We start from the raw sequence: 25903 nt of genomic DNA, 5'->3' as shown, positions 1-25903 counted from the left end.
AATAAATCCACTATATGAACCTTTCTCATTGGTGCAATTAATTGTTCTCCTTCCCCTGGCATGTGAGGTGGAATTATATGTGTTCTATTTGGCCTCAGGAGGCAGAACCTTTCCAGGATGCAATGAGGGAAGGTTACAGAAATCCCAAAATTGGTTCCATGTCGCTTACAGTCATCCAGAAGTAGGATGGATTGACTTGAGAGGCCATAAATTCCCCATCCCTGGAGTTCTTCCAGTAAAGGCTAGATGATCACCTCTCAGGGAGCTATTGGAGAGCTGACTCCTGTTCCTATATGGCTCGGGCCAAATGGCCCCCAAAGTCCTTTCCACCTCTGAGAGACACTGTGGAGTGTCATAAAGTCAAGATCAGAAATGATCATATTGCTTCCCTTATACCAATCAATAAGCACTTATTAATAAGCATCTGGTAGATATTAAATACTATACTAATGATGAAGAGTTACCAAGAGAACAGCCCCCTCCTCAATATCACTTTCCATCAGGTTTTACATTCTACCAGGAGCAATCAACCTGCTGGAGATAATACGATCATAAGCTTGATTATTATTTATCATTTGATACTAATAATTTTCTAATAAATACTTTTGATTAATAATTTTTAATTAATCTTTTAAAAGCTCTTTTAATTAACAAACCCATTTTGAGTCAATATTCCTGAGTCAAAATATTTGAGTCAAAGTCCAGTTTTAGATGATATCTTCTAAGCTTTCCTATCCCCTTCCACTAGGTGAAGTCCGAAGTCGCAAAAGAGGTGGCCGCCGCCCGAAGGAAGCAACATCTCTCATCCCTACAGTATTATTGTGCCCTGAATGCTCTTCAGTACAGGAAGAGGATCGCAATGATGGAACCCATGTTAGGATATGCCCAAGGACAGGTATACCAGTGCCCCCCATCCAACCTGAAGACAAAAGCCAATGTATGTGACATCCTGGTGGGATAGAGAATGGAGAAATGGAAATGCTGGTAAAGGGGGATCAATCTAGGCCAGATGGTACCAGGGAACTATATGACAGATGGAGGAATAGTGATTGTTATGATCAAAAGGAAAATTGGCTGCTTCTTTCAAGTCCACGTGAACCAGCCAAAACTCGAGAATACGATGCAAGAAAAGGAAAAGATATTTAGACCCTTAGAATATCATCTGGTCTAGCCCTCCACTTTGCAGATGATGAACCTGAGATCCAGGGGACATGAAATCATGATGTATTATAAAGAGGACCAAACTTAGGATCACAGGATTTCAGTTTGACTCTTGACTCTGACTTATGAGTTGCGTGACATTGGAGAAATCATTTTCATCTCTCTGGGTCTCAGTTTCTTCATCTGTAAAATGAGAGACTGATTTCTATGAGTGCCAGAATATTGAAGGCACATAAGAAATGGGTCTAAAATTAAAGGAAGTTTGTTAAGTATAGAAAAAGCATTCCAGAGGGCACAGGGAAAGGGATGGATAGTCAGTTAATCACTGAATGGGTGTGGTCTCAGTCAAACTGAGACTTATTGAAGACCTCAACCAAAAAAAGCCAAGGACTCCCATTGCCTCCAAGACCATCTCCAGTCGTCCTGATCGATATCTGTCCACTAGACCCAGATGGCTCTAGAGGAGAAAGTGAGGCAAGTCAGTCCTCCCTCACTTAAACTCAATTCACTTACATGTCATGAAGATCTTAACTTAAAAAGGTCAAGGTCTTCCACTGCCTTGAGGCCATCTTCAGTCATCCTGACTGATATCTGGCCACTGGACTCAGATGGCTCTGGGGGGGGGAAGTGAGGCAGGTGACCTTGCAGAGCCCTCCCTCACTTAAATTCAATTCACTTGCATGTCATGGCATCCCCTCCCTGATATCATAGTCCTCTTTGAGAAGGAAGGACAAAGAACAACAACAAAAATGATGATGAGATAGAATTGAATACAAGTAAGAGTTCATAGAGGATGTTTGGCTCTTCTGTCTTTAGGGATTCAGGGTTAACCATCAGGAGAGTCAGAGGATGTGGAAACCAGCTCACCACTGGGGAAAGTGTCAAGGCAGAGTATCAATAATACAAATACTATTAGCTAACATTTACATAGCACTTATTACGTGCCAGGTGCGGTGTCTGTAAACAGTTATCTCATTTCATCCCCATAACAGCCCTGGAAAGTAGGTGCTGTCCTTATCTTCATTTAACATATGAGAATACTGAGGCAAAAAATTAAATGACTGGTCCAAAGTCATATAATCGGTAAGTTGTCTGAGCCTGGATTTGAATTCAGAGCTTCCTGACTACGGGTCTAATCCTCTACCCAGCTGCACTGCGTAGCTATTTATCCATCTATCAGTACTTTGGATGAGCTCTGTTAATGAAGATAAGTAATTAGAAGCTTCAAAATCTCAAAATAGCCTTTGACTGGATCATGGCAATGTCTTGATGGGAGGTCCAGAAACCCATTCCTCCTGGTAGTCAGAGTCTGGAGATATTACAAGTTGCAAGTTCCAAATTTATGAATCAAAAGTGCCTTCTGCAGAGACCAAGAAAGTCCATATTATTTTCTTCATATATTACTCATGGTGTGCTAACTCAGGACTTCTTAAACTTTTTTCCTCTCGCAACTCCTTTTCACATAAGAAATTTTTACATAATCCTAGATATGTAGGTGTAATAAAATAGGTATACAAACCAAACATTTCCTGATAATAAATCATAAAGAAATTTACTTTAAAACAATACATTTTTGCCATTCATTAAAGACAAAAGCATATTTGCATGCTAATGAGATAGATGGATGTGCTTATTTATTTTTACATAAAGAATTAAGTCTTGGCAGAATATTTGATACTACAGGATATAGAACATTCGAAAACCTTTTACTGTTACCAAAATTTTCATAACCCCCACATTCTCGACTCCATATGTCGTGATACACGGTTTAAGAAGCTTTGTGCTAATGAACCAAGTGGGCACAATATTCTGCCAAGGAAATTATATTAATAGGAGCCCTCTTTTAATAATATAATATTATAATTATAATATGTAATTAATAATATAAGCACTCTTTTAACAATATAAACAATAAACACTCTAGAATAAACATTCTAGAATGACAGAAAACAGGAAGCATGATAGAGAGATAGCACTGAATAATCCGATTATAGTGCTGTACTTTAAAAAAGAATTCCTTCTTTGTTCATCCCATCAGCCCCTTTTAATTAATTCCTGTCAAGGATTGGTTTGTATCCACAGTGCCAGGCATGTAGCAGGCACCCAAACTGAGTTGAGCTTCCCACATCATTGGCCAATAGAAGTGAGACCATCATCTTGCTGATTGTGTTTACTCTGCCTGCTAATGCAGGAGAAGTTTTAGGGCTAGGTGAGACCTTAGAGGAAATCCCATTCCTTTTATAAAGGGTAAAACAAAGACCCAAAAAGGGCACATAAAATGACTTGCCCACAGATAGTAAGCAATGGGGGGATGGGGGAGATTTGAACCCCAAGTCCTCCAAGCCCAACATTCTTTCCACTGCCTTAAATTTGGCCACATTTCTTTCTTTCTTTTTTTCCTTTTTCTTTTCTTTCTTTCTTTTTTTTTCTTTTTCTTTTTCTTTTTCTTTTTCTTTTTTTTGCTGAGGCAGTTAGGGTTAAGTGACCTGCCCAGGGTCACACAGCCAGGAAGTATTAAGTGTCTGAGATCAGATTTGAGCCCAGGTCCTCCTGACTTCAGGGCTGGTGCTCTATTCACTGTGCCATCTAGTTGCCCCAACATTTCATTTTGAAAGGAGTTCTATTGACTCAGAACTCTTTCAAACATTCATTCTGAGATGAGATATATTGGCTCTACTCTTCCTTCTCTTGCTCTAACCAAACTGGATCCCTTTGGAGTCCCTTAATGATGAAGCTTCTATCTTGACTATGTTATTGAATGAATGTATGATCGAATGCCCATCTGGGAATGAAGAATAAAAAATCCAAAAATCCCGGAGTTGGAAGAGTCCCCATTGGCCAGATAGTCTAATTGAGACCTACCCAGAAGTCCCGACTGCAATAGACTGCAATAGACTGCAAATGACCCAGTGGTCATCACAATGTGATCACAAAAGGTGACCCACTTCATTTTGGACTATCTGATTGTTAGGAAATTTTTCCTAGCCTCCTGCCCAAACCTTCCTCTCTGAAACTTCCCTTCATTACTCATCTTGCCCTCTGAGACCTACCAGAATAAGTATAATACATCTTTACATAATAACCCTTCAAATACTTAAAAGTGCTATAAGGCTGTTAGATGGTCTGGTAAATTGACTTCTGGCCTTGGAGTCAGCAAGAGAACTTGCCTCAGTCACTTTCTACTTATTTATTTATTTTGGTGAGGCATTAAAGGCTAAATGACTTACCTAGGGTCACACAGCTAGTAAGAGTCAAGTGTCTGAGGCTGGATTTGAACTCAGGTCCTCCTGATTCCAGGATCAGTGCTCTATCCACTGTAGTGCCCCCTAGCTGCCCCTCTCAGTCACTTTCTAACTGGATAAGTCACTTACTTTCTTTTAGCCTCAGTTTTCTTAGCTGTAGAAAATGAGGATTCAATGGGCTCTAAAATCCTTCCATCTCTAAATCTATGATCCCATAAGTTTCTCTTCTCCAGCATCCTCCATTCCTTCTATCACTCTTCATATGATAAGGTCTCAAAGCCTTTCCACCATATTGGTTGCTCTTCTCTGAATAAATTCTAGTTTATAATCTGCAATGCAGTCAGGAAGATCCATCTTCATCCACTCAAATCCAGCCTCAGACACTTACTAGCTGTATAACCCTAGGCAACTTTTTGTTTGCCTCAGTTTCCTCATCTGTAAAACAAGCTGGAGAAGCAAATGGTGAATGCTCCAGCATTTTTGCCAAGAAAACTCCAAATTCTGGTCACACAGAATGAGACCAGAACTGAAATGATTGGCCAACAACATGCACGGTCTTATAAAAATACAAATAAGACCTTTCATTAATCTAAAACATAAGCCGTAAAGTTACTCTCTGTATTCCTCAGCAATATATTGAATACTCTCAAAATAAGACAGGGTCCCTACCCTTGAAGAGATTTATATAATGTAGGAAGGGGAGACAAGATATCCATGTGAATGACTATCTACAAAGTAATAATGGGGAAGATAATGCAATCCATTAGTCAAAAAAAGAATGATAGTAGCTATGGCCCAGGCTTGTTGATTGACTGATGTTAATGATCACAGCTTCCTAGATAATCATCAGATTATTTTTATTCTATATAATCCGACCACTCTTATACTTTTCAGATAAACTTTTTTAAGAAAGGAGCCGAGATGTTTTCCAAAAGGATGGACACCTTTTTATCTACCACCAAAGCCATGGTTCAAAGGTAATAAAATCCTGGAATTTAAATTCTTTTTTTTGGCAAGATTGTTGTGGGAAGGATTGTTGTGTTGCCTCTGCTAATGAATCAGCCCCTGGCGAGTCAGGCTAGAGAACACACACAAGAAAAGGAAGAAATTTTTGGATTTTGTTCACCGTCCTCCTGATCAAGATGAGGAACTGGTTTCAGAGTCAAGAATACCTTAGTTCCAATACTGACACTTAACTTTGTGGCCCTGGGAAAGTCATTTCACATGTAAGTGCTCCAGGCAGCCTCTAAGACTAGTTGTTAAAAAAAAAATTTTTTTTAAGGTACCATTATGCATTGATAGAGACTTTTCTCACCTGAGTTTCCCTATCTTAGTAAAATCTGCAGTCTAATACCTCGTGCTGTCTCCTATAAATAATCCAGACAGCAAGAGGAGCAAGATCATCCTTATTAACTTTTGTCTCTTCGAAGTTCTGGATAATTTTACATATTTCATCAAATCGATAAAGAAATAAGGACTTATAGAATCTTTGAATTCCCATATATTATAGACTATTTTAAACTATTTTAAAGGGTTATATTGTAACTATTATATTATTTTATCTAACTATTACATATATGTGTATATATATATATATGTATATATATGAAATAACTATTTTAAAGGGTTTTAAAGGGTTAAAAGGCTTTTGGAAAACAGCCCCAAGTCTACTTTTTTCCCCCCATAAAGCTCACCGACCTGTGATCTTGAACTGGGCTTGTGTCGCTGTTCAGTCTTCCAGATGTATTAAGAATTGCTTTAAGCACGAATTGGATTTGAAACAGATACAGAAAGAAAGACATTAAAAAGGCTCATTCTTGGGCAATTTCTTTGATGGATGCTCCCCTAAAGACAGCTGCCAGAGAGGCGACCGCCCACCTACCACCCCTGGGAAGCCAACCTTTGAGGCTGACTTCGAGCAGATAAAAGAGACTTTAAGTAGCCAGTTCATTTATTTAACAGCCTATGGTCCAGTCTAGCAGGTGTCTACCAAGATTATTTTCCCACTGCAATATCTGCTTTGATCCCATCTACACTAAAGAAGGGCTGATTATTCCTTCTCTTCTTCCTCTTCTTGCTCCTCCTCCCATCTCATGTTGATGAGCTACAAGAACATTAGCAGGAGAATCTTTGCTTGCCTCATCATGGTATAGGGGCAACTTCATGCTTTTAACATCTTTTGTCTGTCTTGCTCTAGGGGTAACCCCGGGCTCCTATTATCTTTTGCCTCCTCTTGATCTTGGGGTAGCCATGGACTCTTATGCCCGCTGAGCGCAAGCTCTGGCAGTGATGACCGTGCTGGAACGGCTTCAAATATGGCCCCGTGGAATGCCTGGCATCTGAGGACCAGCCTGGCTAATTTACAAGCGTGAAATCAGGAGGCGGCTAATCTAGGTGGTAGATTAGATGGAGCGGCAGGTCAATTAAAAAAAAATCAATAAAACCTAAGTTATTATGAAGCTTAAACAAGACACAAAAGGCTTTGCCAAACTCAAGACCAGGATTCTCAACCTGGTAGTTGGGTTCTTGGTTATTTGTGTTTTTTAATTGGATAAATATACTTCAATTAATTGATTTCTTTCATAATCCTAAATGTTCTATAATATGATTTTTAAAATGTGATTCTGAAAAAGGAGCCATTGAATTCACCAGCCTGCCAAAGGGATCCAAGAGACAAAAAAGGTAAAGGACCCCAGTTTAAAAATGTGAAAGGGAATAATCCTGTTACTTCAGTGATGGAGGGAAGTCTCATGTGAGGAAATTCCCTCTACCAATGCAAGTTTCACAGAATTGCCTATATCATTGACCATTCATCCCAGATCATTGAGATGTTGAGTGATTTCTCCAGTACAACTTAGAAACTGACTTGAACCCAAGACTTCCTGATTCCAAGAGCAGCTCTCTCTTCACTGTGTGTGTGTGTGTTTTTTTTTAACTTCAGAAGTTCTATATTAATATTCACTTTAAAGCCCTAAATAAGCACTAACTCAGTACTATTATCAAGAATGGTATTTTGAACCACAAAATCTTTCCAAGACTGTCTACTGAGTCACAGATTAGCATCCTTGAGGGATGGTTAACAGGTCTCAGAGGGACCTTCTTATTTTTGCCTTTCTGTTTCCAAGATCTTGTTCAGGTACTTTTATCATGGAATAGCAATGATTGATTTAGAATGAAATTCAAGAGATAACATTAGTATAACACAGAGAGAGAGAGAGAGTCTATCTTGGAATCTGGAAGACCAACATTCCACTTCTGCCTGTGACACTAACTATGGGTCCTTGGATAAGCAATTCTTTCTGGGCCTCAGTTTCCCCATCTGTAAAACAAAGGAGTTGGATTTAGTCTTGAAGGCCCCTTCTAGCTCTAACTATATCATTCTTGAATGTGATTACTACTTGTGTGATTTTGGACACATTACTTCCCTTTGAGCCTCAAGTTTCTGAGTCATATAATAAGAGGATTAGATTCATCCTCTATGAGTCCTTCTAAGTCTAAATCTATCACCCCATCTTCCTATAAGTTGGCTGAATGAATGAGGCTTAAAAGAAAGAAAGAAATCCTAAGGAAACAAGCACCCAACTTTTAGCACAAACACTAGGCATGAGGTGCAAGATCATGGAAACTGAAACCACAAAGTTATTGAAGCTCATGAAAGCCTTTGATCTTTTCTGAAATTTTCCAGGGGTCAGCACCAAAGAACTTTGTGGAACCAGCTATCTGTTTCCTCAGAGAGCTGTTCCTATAACCTGATTCACATTTCCTGCTTTTTTTATTACTTGGCCCCTGGGAATTTTAGAGAAAGATAAAATCTCCTACTTGTCCAGTTTGGGGCCACCTCCCTGTCTTTTTTTATTCCAGTTGCCTTATATTCCTATTATTTAACTTTTCTCCATAGAAGTCATATGATCACAGATACAGAACTGGAAGAAACATTCGAGACCATTGAGTTTTGGATTCAGAATTTCTAGACTTGGCAGATGAGGGAACTGAAGCCAAAAATGCCTAGGGTCACAGAATTCTAACTTGCAAATGCTGATTCCAAACCCCAAAATTCAATTTTTATCTTTGCTTTCTTAATGTTCTGCACACAATAGGGACTTAATAAATGCTTGTTAGCATGATTCCAGAAAATTGAAGTGATATGCCCAGGATCACAGGATTCCAATCCAAGAACTCTGACTCTAAACCCCAAAATTCAATCAATTTTTATCTTTGCTTTCCTAGTGCTCAGCACACAATAGGTGCTTAATAAATGCTTGTTAGCATGATTCCAGAAAATTAAAGTGACGTGCTCACGATCACAGGATTCTAACCCAAGAACTCTGACTCTAAATCCCAAAATTCGATTTTTATCTTTGCTTTTCTAATGCTCAGCACACAGTAAGTGCTTAATAAATGCTTGTGAGCGTGATTCCAGAGAGCTGATGATGAACCATGCTGGACATCTCCTGGGCAAGAGTCAATAGTCTCCAGATACAGACTGAGACATGGATTTTTGGATATGATCGATGTGAGGATCTGACAAAACAAATTTGTTACCAGAATTTTATTTTCCTTTTTTTCCCCCTTCTTGATTGGGTGAGGGTAGGAAGAAAAAGAAAGAAGTAGAAGGGAGAGAAAATAAATGCTTGGCAGTTAAAAATTAAAATTTAATAAATTAATTTTTTAAATGTTTGTTGATTGATTGCCCCGGATGCTGGAAATATGAAAGCAGAGGTGGAGGAGATCCTTCTCTCCCAAAGTTTGTGTTTGCACTCCAAGGGTGATATTCCAACCTTCTGTCTCAAGCATACAGGAGGAATCGGAGGCCGAGGTCGAAAAGATGCGGCTGGCCCAGCAGGAGCTGCTCTCTGTGGATGAATCCGTCTACACCCCCGATTTCGATGTCGCTGCACCAGTCATCAACAGGAACCTCATCCAGAAGGCTGGTTACCTCAATCTCAGAAAGTAAGGAGATAACATGACCTTCCCCCTCCTTCCCCTTATCTTTTTAAGAAAGCTTCCTTCTCCACAAGTCTCAGGACCCACAAGATCATTGGAGGTGGACACTGAGGAGAGTATGTCCGGTGCAGACTTATCTATATTATTGTGAGAGATGCTCAGGATCTCCCTTTGTAAATGGCCTCACCTCACCTCGCCATAACCACCAACTCCATCACCTAGCAAGGGTTTATCACCTCATTTGGATCAGTGTATTTCATAGTCTCAGAGATAGAAACGATCCGAGGCTACCTGGCTCATCCTCCTGATTTTATAGAGGGAAACTGAGCACCAAGGGAAAATGGCTTAGGATCACAGGTTTAGAAGCTGGAAGGGACATGAAAGATCATCTAATTGATCCTATAATTTTGCAGAAGGAGAAACTGAGGCCCAGAGAGGTTAATGGACTTGGCCAAGATCATTCTTGTAGTAAGAGGCAGGAATGAGATTTCAATTCTATTCCTGGATCTCCAGCTCTTGAAGGAAGACAAAGGTGCTGGATTTTAGAGCAAGTTAGAAAGAATGAATGCAATGATTTTTTCTTAACTTTTCAATAGTATTTTATTTTTCCAATTACATATTAAGATAATTTTCAGCATTCATTTTTGTAAGACCTTGAGTTCCAAATTTTTCTCCTCTTCCCTAGAAGAGCAAGCAATCTGATCTAGGTTATACATGTACATTCATTTTAAGCATATTTCCATATTACTCACATTGTGAAAGAAAAATCAGAACAAAGGGAAAAATCCATGAGGGAAAAAAAGCAAACAAAAAAAGTGAAAATAGTTTGCTTTGATCTGCCTTTCTTGGCATGTGGATGGCATTTTCCATCCCAAGCCTATTGGAATCATTCTGGATCACCTCTTTGATGAGAAGAGCTAAGTTTATCACAGTTGATCATCGCATAACCCAAGCACATTGATTATTAATGGGATATTAAAATAAGGTATCCTTACAGATCAGTATGGGAAAGTATGAGATGTCAGAAGATAAGATGGATTTGGAGTCGGATTCAAATTGATTCAATATTCTACCAATCAATTTTTAAAAGAAAAAGCAATCAAGAAGTATTTTGGGGGACGGGAGGGAGGCAATTTATTTAAACTAGATTTTAAATAAATTAAACTAAATTTGATTTAAACTAGAGTAATATGACTAATAAATGTTAAGTGTTTGGGGCCGCATTTGAACTCTTGAACCCAGAGCCAGTGCTCTGTCCACTGTACCATATAACAGTCCCTCAGCTAGTATTTATTAAGTACCTACTATGTGCCAGTCACTATGCTGGGTGCCGAGGTTAGAAAACTAATCAAGAGTCCCTCCCCTCAAGGGACTTATTTTCCAATGTTACACCAATAAAATCGCAAGTTTGGACCAAAAAAGTCAGGTAGTAGTTATTGTAAAGTTTCTTGCAGACAGTGGCCCACAAGAGACCATTCAGAGACAAATTCTGAGTCAGCCACACACTACTATGTAACCTGAGGAACATCATCACTCCTCGGGGTCCTCAGTTTTCTCATCCATAAAAGGGAGGATTGGACTTGTGGTCCTATCTCCTAGTCTAGATCATTTGTATCCCCTCTGGCTGTAGATCAAGGAACCTGGGATTATTACTGTCAGCTCTTAGGGAACCATTGTTCCCGCATCCTTGAGGGATGGATGCTCCTTGAGGGAAGGGCTGCCTTTCTGTTCCCAAGACCTCAGCATATTTCTTGGTGCTCCCCTTCCAAAAGCATTTTGCAGACAAAGTTATTTAGATGAAGGATCTTTTTTGTGTCCTGGATCCTTATGCCGTCTGATAAAGCCTCTGGACCCTCTCTCACAAAAACAATGGGCTTTTTCTTAAATACATAAAATAAAATGCTGAGAATTATAAGGAAAATCAATTCTATCAAAATAAAGATTTAATTTATTTTCCCCTAAGTTCGCAAGTTTCCTGAAATCTGTTCGTGATGCATCAGGGATCTGATCCCAGACTGAGACCCCCTGGTTTAGAACCACTGGATATTTCATTCCATATCTCTAAATGGTTTCACATGGTCCCCCTGTGCACCAGAAGCTGCAGATTAAATACTACCTGATTTTATTAGTTTAACACTGTAAATTAAAGCTCACAAGGTCCTTTGAAGAGAGAGACTTTTTGCTTCTGTGTCTTTCTACCCTTAGCACCCAGCACAGTGCCAGGCATTTAGTAGGTGCTTAATAAATGCTTGGCTGCTTTTTAAAAAATTGATAGAATACTGAACTTAGAATGTCGAAATCCCACCTCTGAGATTTACCAGCTGCACGACCCTGGCTAGGTCACTGAACTTCAAGCATCAGTTGTGTCATCTCTAAAATGGGATTAAGAACATCTGTAGTTCCTATCTCCTAGAACTGTGTTATAAATGTCTGTGCTCGGAAGCAGCTTCATTTCTGTCACCAAAAGGTCTTTGTGAAACTGGTCATTTCCTGCAGCAAAACTGGATTGGTCACCACCACGTGGGAGAGGCTCTACTTCTTCACCCAAGGCGGGAACCTCATGTGTCAGCCTCGGGGAGCTGTGGCTGGAGGTTTGATCCAGGACCTGGACAACTGCTCGGTGATGGCCGTGGACTGTGAGGACCGGCGCTACTGTTTCCAGATCACGACTCCGACAGGAAAAGCGTATGGCACGGGGCTTCTGGGGCGGGGAGGGCTGGGCGTCTACTGGCGATTTCCCCGAGGCTTGCCAGCTCCCTGACCACACACAAAGCTTCTCTCCACTCCCCTCCCTGGGAAGGGCCTCGTGCAGCTCTCCTTGACCGCTGACTATTGTTGTCCTTGGGGGAAAGTCCTTATTATCTCACTCTAAGCAAGCAAATATGAACCAGATGGTAGCCTCCTTTAGGGAGGCTATTTAAGGAAGACTTTGCTCCTGCTCACAAAAGAAATGTCATGTGATTTGTCTCTGTATGTGCACACGTCTCATATTTCTGTGTACGTAGTATATATGTTTGTGTGTTTGTATTTAAATATATATAGCTGTATGCCTATGTGTGTATATATACTATAAATACATTTATCATACATATTAATTATGTATTCATACACACTGCAATATACACTATATATATATATTGTATTTACTCTATATATACTGCAGTATATACTATATACATGTATTGTACAATATTTACTATGTATACATTGTGTACTATATATAGACACATGCATTATATATATATATATACATATACACTGCAATATATACTATATATACTGTGTATATATATATATATATATATATATATATATATTATATATATATATATATATATACACTGTAATATACACTATATATATATTATATATATACACTGCAATATGCACTATTATATATGTGTGTGTATGTATACTGTATATTATATATATATATACACTACAATATTCACTATATATACACAATGTATATACTATATATTTATATACATTGCAATATACACTATTTTATATATATATAGCATATACTATATATGCATACATATGTGCACACTAATATATGTTAAGTATATTCATATATATATATACTGAGTATACTATATATACACACAATATGCACTATGTGTATATATGTACTGTATATACTATATATGTACTACAATATTCACTATATATACACACTGTATATACTATATATTTATATACATTGCAATATACACTATTATATATATACACACACACACATATATATATATTGCATATACTATATATGCATACATATGTGCACACTAATATATGTTAAGTATATACACACACACTGCAATATATATACACTGTAATATATACTATATATATACTGTGTATACTATATATACACACACTACAATATGCACTATGTATATATATACTGTATATACTATATATATACACTACAATATTCACTATATATATACACTGTATACTATATATTTATATACATTGCAATATATACTATATATATAGCATATTATATATATATACATATATGTATATATATATATATATATATGTATATGGCATATACTATATATATATGGCATGTACTATATATACATACACATGTGCACACTGTAATATATGTTAAGTATAAATATACACACATACTGCAATATATACATATACATATTGCATATTCTAGATATGTACATACATATTGCAATATGTACTATTTATATTTATTTATTTATATACTGTATGTACTATATACTATACTATATATGTACATTATGTGTGTGTGTATACACAGACACACACTGCAGGAAACACTATATATATATTCATACTACAATATATACTATGTATATGTATATACATACATGTGTATGTATACATAATAGATGTGTATATACTATATACATACACACTGTAATATACACTATATGTATAAATATACACTGCAATATATACTTTATATATACATATATGGTATATACTATATACAGTCACACTACAATATATATTATGTGTGTGTATATGTATATAAAATATATGTTTGCACTGCAATATACACTACTGCCTACAGTACATACACACTATGTATACATTATATATATGGATGCATCTATATACATATATAAATATATTTATCTATGTTTGGACTAGGACTAGGCCTTGATTGGTGTAGTAAACTCCCAGTGAGAAATGTTTCTTCACCCATGCAGATCATCACTTTTTTTGCAAATCGTATTCTTAGAAAGCTGCCTAGAGTGCTAAGTTATAAAGTGAAGTGGTCAGGGTTACACAGCCAGGATATATTCCCGACCCTAAAACCAGTTGCCTACCTATCATATCAGACTGCCTTTTGTGCTTGCATTTACAAGGTAGTAAAAATGGCTTAAAATGGGAAAATAATTATTTTGTTGGCCAAGAGCTTAAATTTTTTCTCATAGTCTACACTAGAGGTGTCAAACTCACTGCTGGATAGAGAAACTAAATTAAATGAAACTGTCATGGGGAGGGTTTTACAAATTTAACAAAAATACAATGCAATTTCGATGTTAATTCGTGATTTTCTAAGTCAATCACAAATTAACATCTAAATTGCATTGTAATTTTGTTCTTCTTAAATTTTTTCCACTCACGACTCTTTTTCACCTGTGAAATTTTTACATGACTCCAGGTATACAGGTAAAAATAAAATAGTTATACAAATTAAACTTTTACTGATAATAAATCATAATTTCCCAACCTCTGTATTCAGTTATGTGACCCCATATAGGATTGCAATCTACAGTGTAAGAAGCTTTGGGGTAGAGCACTTGTAGTCGGGAGGACCTAAGTTCAAACCTAAGCTCACACACAAACTAGTTGTCTGATCCTGGGCAAGTCACTATCCTATCTGCCTCAGTTTTCTCCTTTATGAGATCTCAGTGATCTCAGTGGATCAGTCTCTTCCTGCTTCCTCAGTATCTCAGTTATGAAGAAGGAAATGGAAAACCACTCCAGTACCTCTGCCAATAAAACTCCAATAGAGTCACAAAGAGTCTTTTACTGAACAAGTTATCAATTTATGATTGTCAAGAGTGCCTGATTCATTTCTATTTGAATTTGATCTTGGTCTAGCCTTGTATCTTTCTGGTGCATAGAGCAGCATAATTTGTTCAGTAGTTTTTCAGTCATGTCTATCATTATGGAGAACAGTAATAATTATTTTGCACCTCAGTTTTCTCATCTGCATATGGGGACAATAATAGTTATAGCTCTTTCCCCACCAGGCTCAGTCACAAATAAGATAATGCAGGTAAAGTGCTCTGGAGCTCTCAAAGCATTATAGAAATATCAACCATTTGTTAATTTGATTATGGATAATAATAATACGTTAATCTCAGTCTCTTCATCTGTAAAATAGGAATAATAAGACCTAGCTGATAGCTTGTTGTGAGATAATCTGCGTAAAGTCCTGGGCAGACTGAAATTGAATCTGAGCTATTTATTAATTAGTTATTGAATAATTATTGAAAGTTTATCAAGAAATGAAAGCATAAGACTGCTATTATTCAGTCATATCTGACTCTTCATTGATCCCTTTTGGGGTTTTCTTGGCATTTCCTTCTCCAGCTCATTTTACAGATGAGGAAACTGAGGCAAAGTTAAGTGACTTGACCAAAGTGACACAGCTAATAAGTGTCTGGGTTCGGATTTGAACTCAGTCCTGACTTCAGGCCTGGCAGTCTGTCTCCTACAGCCAATCTAAATCTTAATTTCCTCATCTTTGAAATGGGGATTATAGTGTTTGTGATACTAATCGGCTAGAGGTGTTTCATAGTCTTTTCTAAACATTATAGCACCCTCTGGACGTCAGCTGCTGTATTACTGCCATTATCATCAGGTTTCCGGAGCTCCTTAGCTATTTTAAAGGGCTTCTCCAGGGTGCTCATTATTATTATATTATTGTCCCAGGGGGCCCAGAAGAGGAAACACATTTAAATTAGGATGCTTTGCAAATGAAACAGCAAGTTATTCCCCAGCTAACTTCGATTTCCACTAGTAAATCTAATTTCCTCATTGGCCCCCTCCCTTCCTTCTCTATTTTCACCTTGTAATTAAATTAAAGTATCTTAACCTGAGGTCTATATATGGATTTTAAGGAGGCCCTCAACTTGATTGGGAAAAAATGTCATTTTTATTTTCATTAATCTCTAACTGAAATTAAGCATGGGCTTTAGTTGTGTGACATTAGTTTTTCTATAAAAATGAGCATAATCACAGTGTTGTTATAGTCCCCACTTTACAGATGAGGAAACTGAAATAAACAAGAGTCCCAAAGTTACATATGTAGGATTTGAATCCAAATCCTATGACTCCAGAATCAGGGATCTTGTCACTGTACCAGGCAGGGTCTGAAACAGGGTAGTACCCATTGGAGGTATGATAAAAAGAACACAGTCTCTGAAGTCAGGGTCTCTATTTCTGATGCATGGGGAACTTCTTTTCCTTCTCTATGTCTTGCTTTCCCCATCTGTAAAATCATCATGGAGTTGGACTAGATTGCCTCTGATGAACTTAAGAATGTCAAATGCAAAGTCCTCAGACAAAGCTGGCCAAGGATCACACTCACTGTCTATGTTTGCACATCAGTGTGGGCTGAGGAATGGGATTTGGGGGAGGAAGGAGTGGGAGGTGTCCTGTGCTTAATTTAAGGAGCCAAGATGGAAAGGGCAATGAACGGCGACGACTTGTCTGGGAACCTGCTCTTACTTCCTTCTGTCCTCAAATGTCAGTTGTTCATTTAGCATTTTTGCCACCTGAAATCAGAGACATGAGATGGGAGCCAAGAGTATGGGGAAACCTCGTGAGGGAGGGCAGAAAGATATCTGGATTTGAAATATAAGGACTCTGCCTTGCATGACCTTGGATCAGTCACTTCCCGCTTCTTCAGTCTCCTACTTTACATCCTCCTCCTCCTAACTAGCATTTCCATTGTACTTTAAGGTTGCAAAGCACATTATATTTAGCTCATTTGATCCTCACAATTGGAGAAACAGGAGAAGGTGCTATTATGGTGCCCCCTAACTACCTCCAGTTAATGAGGATGGTGGACGGGATAATCTCAAAGTCTTGTGATCTTAAGACATACTTTATTCCACCTTCCCTTCCTCCAGAGAAAATGTAAGCTCCTTAAGGGGGAGTAGTTATTTGCTTTTATCTTTGGATCTCCCAAGGCCTGAAACATAATGTTCCTGATGCTTCTAAAATGTTTGTTGATTGACAGATTGATTGACCTTTGACTTGCCCAAAATCATACAGATTCTTAGCAGGAAAATCAAAACCCAGATCAGGTTGCTTATTTGCAAAAAGAGCAATGAGGGAGGCATATAGGGAAATAGGAGAAAATGGGGGAAATAATACCTGGTCTGCCTTTCTCCCACAGATTTAGGATGGCTGAGCACTTTCAAAATTGTAAATTACAGATTAGAGAGCATGGCAGAATCCAGAGAGTATAAAATATGTAGTCAGGAAGACCTCAGATCAAAACTCCCATATCGATACTAGCTGCATGACACTGGACAAGTCACAGCCTTCTGATCTCCTGGACAGTTGCAGTAGCCTCTCAGCCTCCACATAGCGGCCAGAATGATTTTCCTATAACCCAAGTCTGACCATGCTCAGTAAACTCCATCGGCTTCCTATTGTTCCTAAGTTAAATAAGGCTTCCTCTTTGGATTAAGAATCTTTCACAACCTGACCCCAAGATATCTTGGCAACCTTCGACACTTACATTTAACAAAAGTGCCCTCTTAGTGTACTCTGTTACTCTGTTTCCCACCTCCATGTATTTACACTGGTCATCTCCCATGCCGGGAACATTCTCTCTCCTCACTGTCATTTCTCAGGATCCTCAGTTTTCATTCTGGTCTCATTTCCAGTGCCAGCTTCTTTATCCCCATCTAATTAGACTCTCCCTCAAATAATCCCATCTATAAGTTTGGAGGTTCAGCTATAAAGCCCTAAATCATTGCACCTAAATGACAATACTCCCAAGCATATGGCATTGTGGGAAGACCTTTGTCCAAAGCCCAGCTCGGACACTTATTATCCATCTGACTATGGGCAAATCACTACATTTTTTATCTATAAAATCAGAGAAGCAGGAGGCATCAGGAGGCAGGGAAATGGGGGTCAAATCCCACCTCTGATACTTACCTATATAACCGTGACTAATAAACACAGGAGGCTCCCTGAAAGCAGGAATTATTTTATCTTTAAATCCCCAGCCTAACACATGATAGGTGCTTAATAAGTGCTTGTCCGTTGAATAAATGAATGAATAAATGAAGTAGGATGTGAACTCAGATGTCTTGTCTTTAAATACAGTATCCCATACTATTTCTCATACTAGCATGAGCCCAAAGAGGAGAATTGAATTAAATACATCTAGACAAAATTTTTTTCAATGTGTTTTATTTTAGGGGGATAACCCTTCAAGCCGAAAGCAAAAAGGAAAATGAGGAGGTAAAGACTTTTGCCCTTTTGAACCACTTCCACTGGTGGGAGGATCAATCCAGAAATTCACTGTGTTTCTTTGTGCTTTGCAGTGGATATGTGCCATTAACAACATCTCCAGGCAGATATACCTGACTGACAACCCTGAGGTAAGCAAACCCAGGTATGAGATGTGGCACATAGTAGGTGCTTTAAATCTTTAACTGACTGATTACCAGTCCATTTTCTCAAATAGTGAAGGATCAAAGCATAGGCTTTGACCAGACCCCTTTGTTCTATTTCACCCCCTCTCTTGGAAAACTGCAGTAGCCCCTCTGCCTCTCTACAATCCAGTCTCCACACAGTTGCCAGAATGATTTTCCTATGACCCGAGACTGATCATGCTCAGTAAACTCCATTGACTTCCTATTGACTCTAAGTTAAATATAAACTCCTCTTTGGACATTAAGAACGTTTCACAACCTGGCCCCAACCTATCTTGACAGCCTTGATACAGATCGACACTTACATCTAACCAAACAGTCCACTGACCGGTCCTCCTCTGTGACACTGTTTCCCACCTCCAAGTGTTTGCATTGATCATCTCCCATGCCAGGAACATTTTTGCTCCTCACTGCCATTTCTCAGAATCCTCAGTTTTCATCTCCATTGTCACCTTCTCTATGAATCCTATCCCCTTCTAATCAGATTCTCCCCCAAATAATCTGTTATTTGTGTGTGTATATATATATACATATATATATATTCAATATATATTGTAATATAATGTATATTATAATATATAATAATTACTGTACTATAATAATTGTATGCATGATAACAAGAGCTCTTATTTGTTAATTACTACAACTTTAGCTGCTATGTACTTAATTCAGAAAGCTCTTCTCTATGAAGCCTGTCCCCTTCTAATCAAATTTCCCCCCAAATAATCTATTAATTGTATATGTGATAATAAGAGCTCTTGTTTGTTACACTACTACAACCTTATATATAATTTAACAAAGAGAACCCTTTAAGGTTTCACAAAGCACATTTGATTCTCACAACAGGTTGGTATTACATCAACCTCATTTTACAGATGGGGAAACTGAGGCTCAGAGACCTGGCCCAGCACACGTTCCTGACTCCAGGCTTGCTACCTAGATATCCATCTGTGTAATATGGTGCTTTCCCCAGCTAGACTATAAGCTCCTTGAGGGCAGGAATTTTTTTGCTTTTTTTCTTTGTTTCTCTTGGGTGCCTAACACATGCACATTTAATATATGCTTTTTGATTGATCGATAGATTGATTGATTGATCCCTTCCAGGCCGTGGCCATCAAGTTGAATCAGACAGCCCTCCAGGCAGTGACGCCAATCACAAGCTTTGGAAAAAAACAGGACCCCTCACGCTCAAGGTAATTCACCATCCTGGTGGAAAGGAACAGTTATTATTCTCTTTATATCCCCCAGACTTACCACAGTGCCTAGTATATAGTAGATGCTTAATAAATACCTATTGATTACTATTGGACAATTAGGTGGTATGGTGAGCAAAGTACTGGACCCAGAGGCAGGAAGAAGAGTTAAATCTGCCCTCTGAACATAGTTGTGTGACTCTGGGCAAGTCACATAACTGGTGTGATTCAGTTTCTCTAACTACAAAATGAGGTAAAAGTAGCACCTACTTCCTAGGGTTGTGGTGAGGATAAAATGAGAACATATTTGTGAAAACACTTAACACGGTGTTGTGCACATAATAAGTGCTCTATAAGCATTATTATTATTATCATTATTGTCAACATCACATAATCATCGTCTTTATTAGTTTTCAAGTATGAAGGCCCTTTCCAAGTGGCTGATTAGTTTCCATTGACTGAGAAAACAAATGATAACAAACAGCTCTCATGATTCAGTGAATTGGCTATTAAGTGAACTGGCGTTGCTTTTGTTACCAAAATAAAAAATCTATTTTTATTAATAGAACAGAGCCATGGAGAAGTATTGAAATGATATTCTTTCTTCAGTGTAGAGATATAGCATTTGTTTATTTATGCATTTACACATGGATTCAAGATCCCCTCGCAATAACTCTGAGTCACTGTCCAGAAACAACTGATGTCATGGAAAAAGCCAAAAGTTTTTGCATTTTTGTGACATGATAGAGGAATGAATGGATGGATGGCAGATAAATGGATGGATGAATGGATTGATGGAGGGATAGATAGATGCATGGATGGATAGATAAATAGATTTTGTTGTTCAGTTGTTTTTTAGTCATGTCCAACTCTTTGTGACTCCATGTAGGGTTTTCTTGGTAAAAAAAAAAATACTAGAGTGGTTTGCTGTGTATATATGTGATATGTGAACAAATGAGTGAATACTATCTAGTGTTTATATGGTGCTTTACAAATATTCTCTCATTTTATCCTTACAACTATGCAAGACAGAGGCAATTAGTAGCTCCATTTTTCAGGGAAGGAAACTGAAGTGGACATAGGTTAATTGTATTGCCCAGAATCCCACATTTGAACTTATCTTCCTGACTCCAGCTCCAGAGCTCTGTCCACTGTGCCATCTAGTAGATAGTAATACTGCCTCTTTAATGACATTTCCATAAATTAACCATACTTGTTTCTAATGTTGAGCCTCTTGATCATGCCTGGACTTCCATGGTAAGAAGTTTCCTTTCCAAACTTTCCAGTAGCTTTTGTTGCTGAGACAGTTGGAGGACAGGGGAAGCAGGGACAGAAGGGCCTGCAGGTCTCAAAGGTTGGTTCCCTGGACAATGACTAAAGGGGCAGTGCTGGAATTCTCAGTAGGCATTGGGGAGCTATTAAACATTATTGATCCAGTCTACATTCAGAAAAAGAACTATGGAGACTAAATAACTATAAATCCACATATGCTATGTTCACTTCTCTTTTTTTTTTCTCTGCCATGGTTTTTCCCTTTTGCTCTGATTTTTCTCTCCCAACATGATTCATAAAGCAATATGTATTAAAAATAAATTAATTAAATGTAATGCAAAAAAAAAAGAATATTATTGATGCAGGAAATAATATTAACCAAGTGGCATTTTAGGAAATTTGATCTAGTTACAGTACAATCATTTTATTCAGATGTTCTGTATCTTATATTTTCACTTGTGTTTCCCCAGTAAAATATAAGGTTGATTTGTTTTCTTCTTCTTTTTTGTATCTCAGCCAGAGCCGGAAGCATTCAGGTTTAGAAAATGACAAGGTGGTCCCCAACACACCAGCTAAAGTCCCTGATGCCGACCAGTTAATCGTACCTGGAACACCTATTCAGTTTGATATCGTCCTTCCTGCTACTGAATTTCTGGACCAGAATCGAAGTGGCAGGTAGGGAGTGAAATTGTGACTTTGTGAAAAACAATGTGGGATGGAGGGATGGGGAGAAAAGAACTTCCAAATCCTCAAAGTTTTTGGATTTGAAATCAAAGGATTTCATTGAGGAAAAGGGAGTAGAGAAGCTGGAGGGTGATGACAGGACAATGCACATTTGAACCATCTTTCTGGCCAGCCTTCTTCTAAGGCAGCTAGGTGAACAGAGACCTAGACTGGTAGTTAGGAAACTGAGTTTGAACTAGCATCAGACACTCACTCAGACCCTAGGCAAATCATTGAATTTCTGACTCAGTTTCCCTATCTGTAAAAAAAGGATGGGAATAGTGGCCACCTCCCAGGATTGTTATGGGGATAAAATAAGATATTCATAAAGCATTTCACAGTGCTTAGTATATAGTAGGTGCTTAATAAATGATTATTTTTAAAAATAAATCCAGCCTTAAACACTTACTAGCTTTGTCTCGGTTTCCCTATCTGTAAAAAAAATAAAAGGATGCTAATAGTATCCACCTCCCAGGATTGTTATAAAGATAAAATAAGATATTCCTAAAGCATTTTGCACAGTGATTACTATATAGTAGGTGCTTAATAAATGCTTACTTTTTAAAAAATAAGTCCAGTCTTAAACACTTACTAGCTTTGTCTCAGTTTCCCTGTTTTGTTTTGTTTTTTAATGGATGTTAATAGCACTCACCTCCCAAAGTTGTTGTGAGGATAAAATAAGATAGTCATAAAGCATTTCACAGTGTTTAACACATAGTAGGCACTTAATAAAAGCTTATTTAAAAAAAAAAAAAAAAGGAAATCCAGCTTCAGGCACTTACTTGGGATCTTGGCAAGTCACTTACCTGCTTTCTGCTTCCGTGTCCTCATCTCTAAATTGAGGACTTCCTAGGTATTTGTATAGTGCTCTGCAAACCTAAAATTGCTGTATAAATGCTAGCCATTGTTGTTATTAATTGCATAACCCTACCTTTCCCTTTCCTCCCTGCCCAGGCGTACAAACCCGTTTGGCGAATCCTCAGATGAAAAGAACCTCAGCGAAGAGGGTGAGTACCAAAGTTTGGTGACTTTTTGTCCACTGCAAATGAACTGGGCTTGAGATGTTATTATATGTCCTTGTAGCCCTTCCAGCAGCTGGTACATGTCCCCAGTGCAGGAAACCAGCCAGGACAGCCCCGTTCTCAGCCATATATGAGGCACAGAGCTGGGGCACTTGGGAGAGGGCCAGTATCGCCAGGAAAGGACACTGCCTTCCCAGAGCTTCTAATTGGGAAGATGATGTTCAAATGTGACTGAAACACTTTTCTGCAGTGCGTCATGTGCAGCTCCCAAATTCTAAAGCTTTTCATGATGGAGAGGTGATTCCCAGATGTCCAGGAGAGGCAGTATGGAGGGTGGCTTAGCAAAAAGAGTCAAGTTTTAAGACCTGGATCTCAAATCCCGACTGGGCTATATTGTGTGAACTCGAACACATCACTTCAATTTGGGTTTGGAAGAAAATGAGGGAGGGAACAACAGAATTTGGCTGTTAAATTATGGGGAAACTAGAAATGTTTAGTCTTCTCAGTGGATCTAGTAATGTTTGAGAAAAGAAGTCTGGGCCAGGAAGGCAGAAAATAAATCCCATTTTTGCCACCCAGCTGAGTGTCTTCAAGCAAGACTGGGACTTAATTTCTTCATCTGTCAAGTTGTGCTAAATGACTTCTGAGGTCCTTCTAGTGTGAAGATGCATGAATCTGGTAGGTTTGCAGGGAGGTCATTGAGAAGTGAATATGATGGCCAGTTTTGGGTTAGGATGAGGCGAGCTAACCTGTTCAAAGTAGGGAGTGCACAAACTAGGGTGGGCTAGCATCTATTAAACAGGGACCATTTAGATCTCGTCAATCAGGGTCTCGTTTGTGCTTCTGCTGCCTGTTAAAATTGTTTCTTCATTCATAGTTTTCTGATGGCCATTAATGACCTGTGTCATTCACAAATATTCTGCTTAAAATTCCTACTCCTAATGAACTGAATAATTCAAATTTATAATTCAATTCCTATTTCTAGGGGACTTTAAGGCTTACAAAGCACTTTCTTCTTAATTACTGTGTTGTATAAAATGTAAAGCTAGCATTATGCTCATTTTTCAGATCTGGAAAAGCTGTGTCTAGTGTCAGAGGTGGGAGTCAGCCCTGGCCCTGGGGTCAGGAAAACCTGAATTCAAATCTGATCTTAGACACTTACTAACTGTATGACCCTAAGAAAAATCACATCATTCTGCTTGTCTCAGTTTCCTCAATTGTAAAATGAATTAGAGAAGGAAATGGCAAACTATTCCAGCATCTTTGCCAAGAAAGCCCCCCCAAATGGGGTCACAAAGAATCAGACGTGAGTAAAATGATCAAAACCCAACAAATCTGACTCCAAATCTGGCGTTCCTTCTCATACACTACAGTGCCTTTTGGTTGAAAGTCTTAAGCCGCATAGCAGTGGCTTTTCACCTTTAGGTGGTGTGATGAATGGGCTAGATTTGAGTGCAAATCTGAGAGTTCAGACTTATCACAGGAGTGACTCTAGGCAAATTACTTAGTCTCAATTTCTTCATCTATAAAATGGGGATAATAATAGAACCCATTCTCATAGTTTTGGATCAAATGAGATAATAAATGAACAGTAATAAATAATAATTAGCACATAGTAAACATGATATAAATTTTAGCTATTAGCTATCATCATTATTGTTATTACTTTTTTAGTAATAGATTTTAGTCAATAATTTAATCATTTTAATATATTAATTTATAAATAAATTCCTAAATAAAAAAAATTAAGTGTCTATTTGGGATTATTTGGTTTTTGTTCTTTTGAAGACAATTGGGTTTAAGTGACTTGCCGAGGATCACATAGGTGTAAATGTTAAGGGTCTGAAGCTGGTTTTGAATTCTCCCTGACTCCATGGCAGGTGCTCTATCCACTGTACCACCTAACTGTACCTAGTTGGACTGTCTGTGGTAGAGCCTTCTGGGCTTGTATTGGTTTGCTCAGCCACAATTGGACACACTGTACCTTGAACCCACATAGTGATGTCATTTTGGTCCTCTGTTTTTAAAGGATGACAATCAATCAAGAGCCAAGTTAAAAAAAAAAAAAACAGGCATTGTGCTCATTCAATCAATCAACAAACATTTTTAAGCTCTATTGAGTACTAGAAATTGCACCAAGTAATGGATGAGGCCATTAAAAAAAAAAAAAACTAATCTTAGACATTTTGGGACTGGAGAAGAATTTGAAACTTAGAATGTCAGAGCTGGAAAGAAACTTGGAACTCTGATGCCAGAGATAGGAACGAACTTAGAACCCAAATGTCAGAGTTGGAAGGAACCTTAGAACAGAGAAATATGAGAACTAAGAAGGACCTTAGAACATTTAATGTCAGATCTTAGAAGGACCTTAGAACATTTAATGTCAGAGCTGGGAAGGAGTTTAAAACACCAAATGTCAGAGATGGGAAGGAACTTAGAACATCAAATATCAGAGGTGGAAAGGAGCTTAGAATACTGAATGTTAGAATTAGGAAGGAACTTAGAACACCTAATGTCAAAGTTGGGAAGGAAATTAGAAATTGAATGTCAGAGCTGGGATGTCAGAGACAGAAAAGAACTTGGTACCCAAATGTCAGAGCTTAGAAGGAACCTTAGAACAGAGAATGTGAGTGCTAAGAGGGACCTTAGAACACTAAATGTCAGAGATGGGAAGGATCTTAGAACAGTGAATGTCAGAGCTGGGAAGGAGTTTAAAACACCAAATGTCAGAGATGGGAAGGAACTTAGAACATCAACTATCAGAGGTGGAAAGGAGCTTGGAATACTAAATGTTAGAATTAGGAAGGAACTTAGAACACCTAATGTCAGAGTTGGGAAGGAACTTAGAAATTAAATGTCAGAGCTGGGATGTCAGACAGAAAAGAACTTGGTACCCAAATGTCAGAGCTGAGAAGGAACCTTAGAACAGAGAATGTGAGAGCTAAGAGGGACCTTAGAACACTAAATGTCACAGATGGAAAGGATCTTAGAACAATGAATGTTAAAGCTGAGAAGGAACTTAGAACACCAAATGTCAGAGCTGGAAGCATCTTTAAAAATCCTCTGGTTATTTTTTACACAAGGAAGAAATGTCTTTTTAGTTTTGCCATTTAGCTAACACATGCTGTACCAAGTTTACAAGTAAATGAAAAGTGACACTG

General features: G+C 38.1%; 1 protein-coding gene across 1 annotated transcript in view; it reads left to right on the top strand.

Moving 5' to 3' along the window:
* APPL2 (adaptor protein, phosphotyrosine interacting with PH domain and leucine zipper 2) overlaps nt 1–25903 on the top strand; it is an 80757-nt gene that overhangs the window by 48782 nt on the left and 6072 nt on the right. The window contains exons 8-16 of the mRNA XM_051961340.1: nt 749–895; nt 5298–5380; nt 9195–9353; nt 11844–12032; nt 18296–18338; nt 18422–18478; nt 19637–19725; nt 21514–21672; nt 22675–22727. Of these exons, the coding sequence (XP_051817300.1) occupies nt 749–895; nt 5298–5380; nt 9195–9353; nt 11844–12032; nt 18296–18338; nt 18422–18478; nt 19637–19725; nt 21514–21672; nt 22675–22727 (979 nt within the window). The remainder of the gene's footprint in view (nt 1–748; nt 896–5297; nt 5381–9194; nt 9354–11843; nt 12033–18295; nt 18339–18421; nt 18479–19636; nt 19726–21513; nt 21673–22674; nt 22728–25903) is intronic.

This window comes from Antechinus flavipes, chromosome 5, assembly GCF_016432865.1.
Source record: "Antechinus flavipes isolate AdamAnt ecotype Samford, QLD, Australia chromosome 5, AdamAnt_v2, whole genome shotgun sequence".
Lineage (NCBI taxonomy): Eukaryota > Metazoa > Chordata > Mammalia > Dasyuromorphia > Dasyuridae > Antechinus > Antechinus flavipes.
Note: the sequence above shows the minus strand (reverse complement) of the source record. Positions and strands in the feature narration are given on the sequence as shown.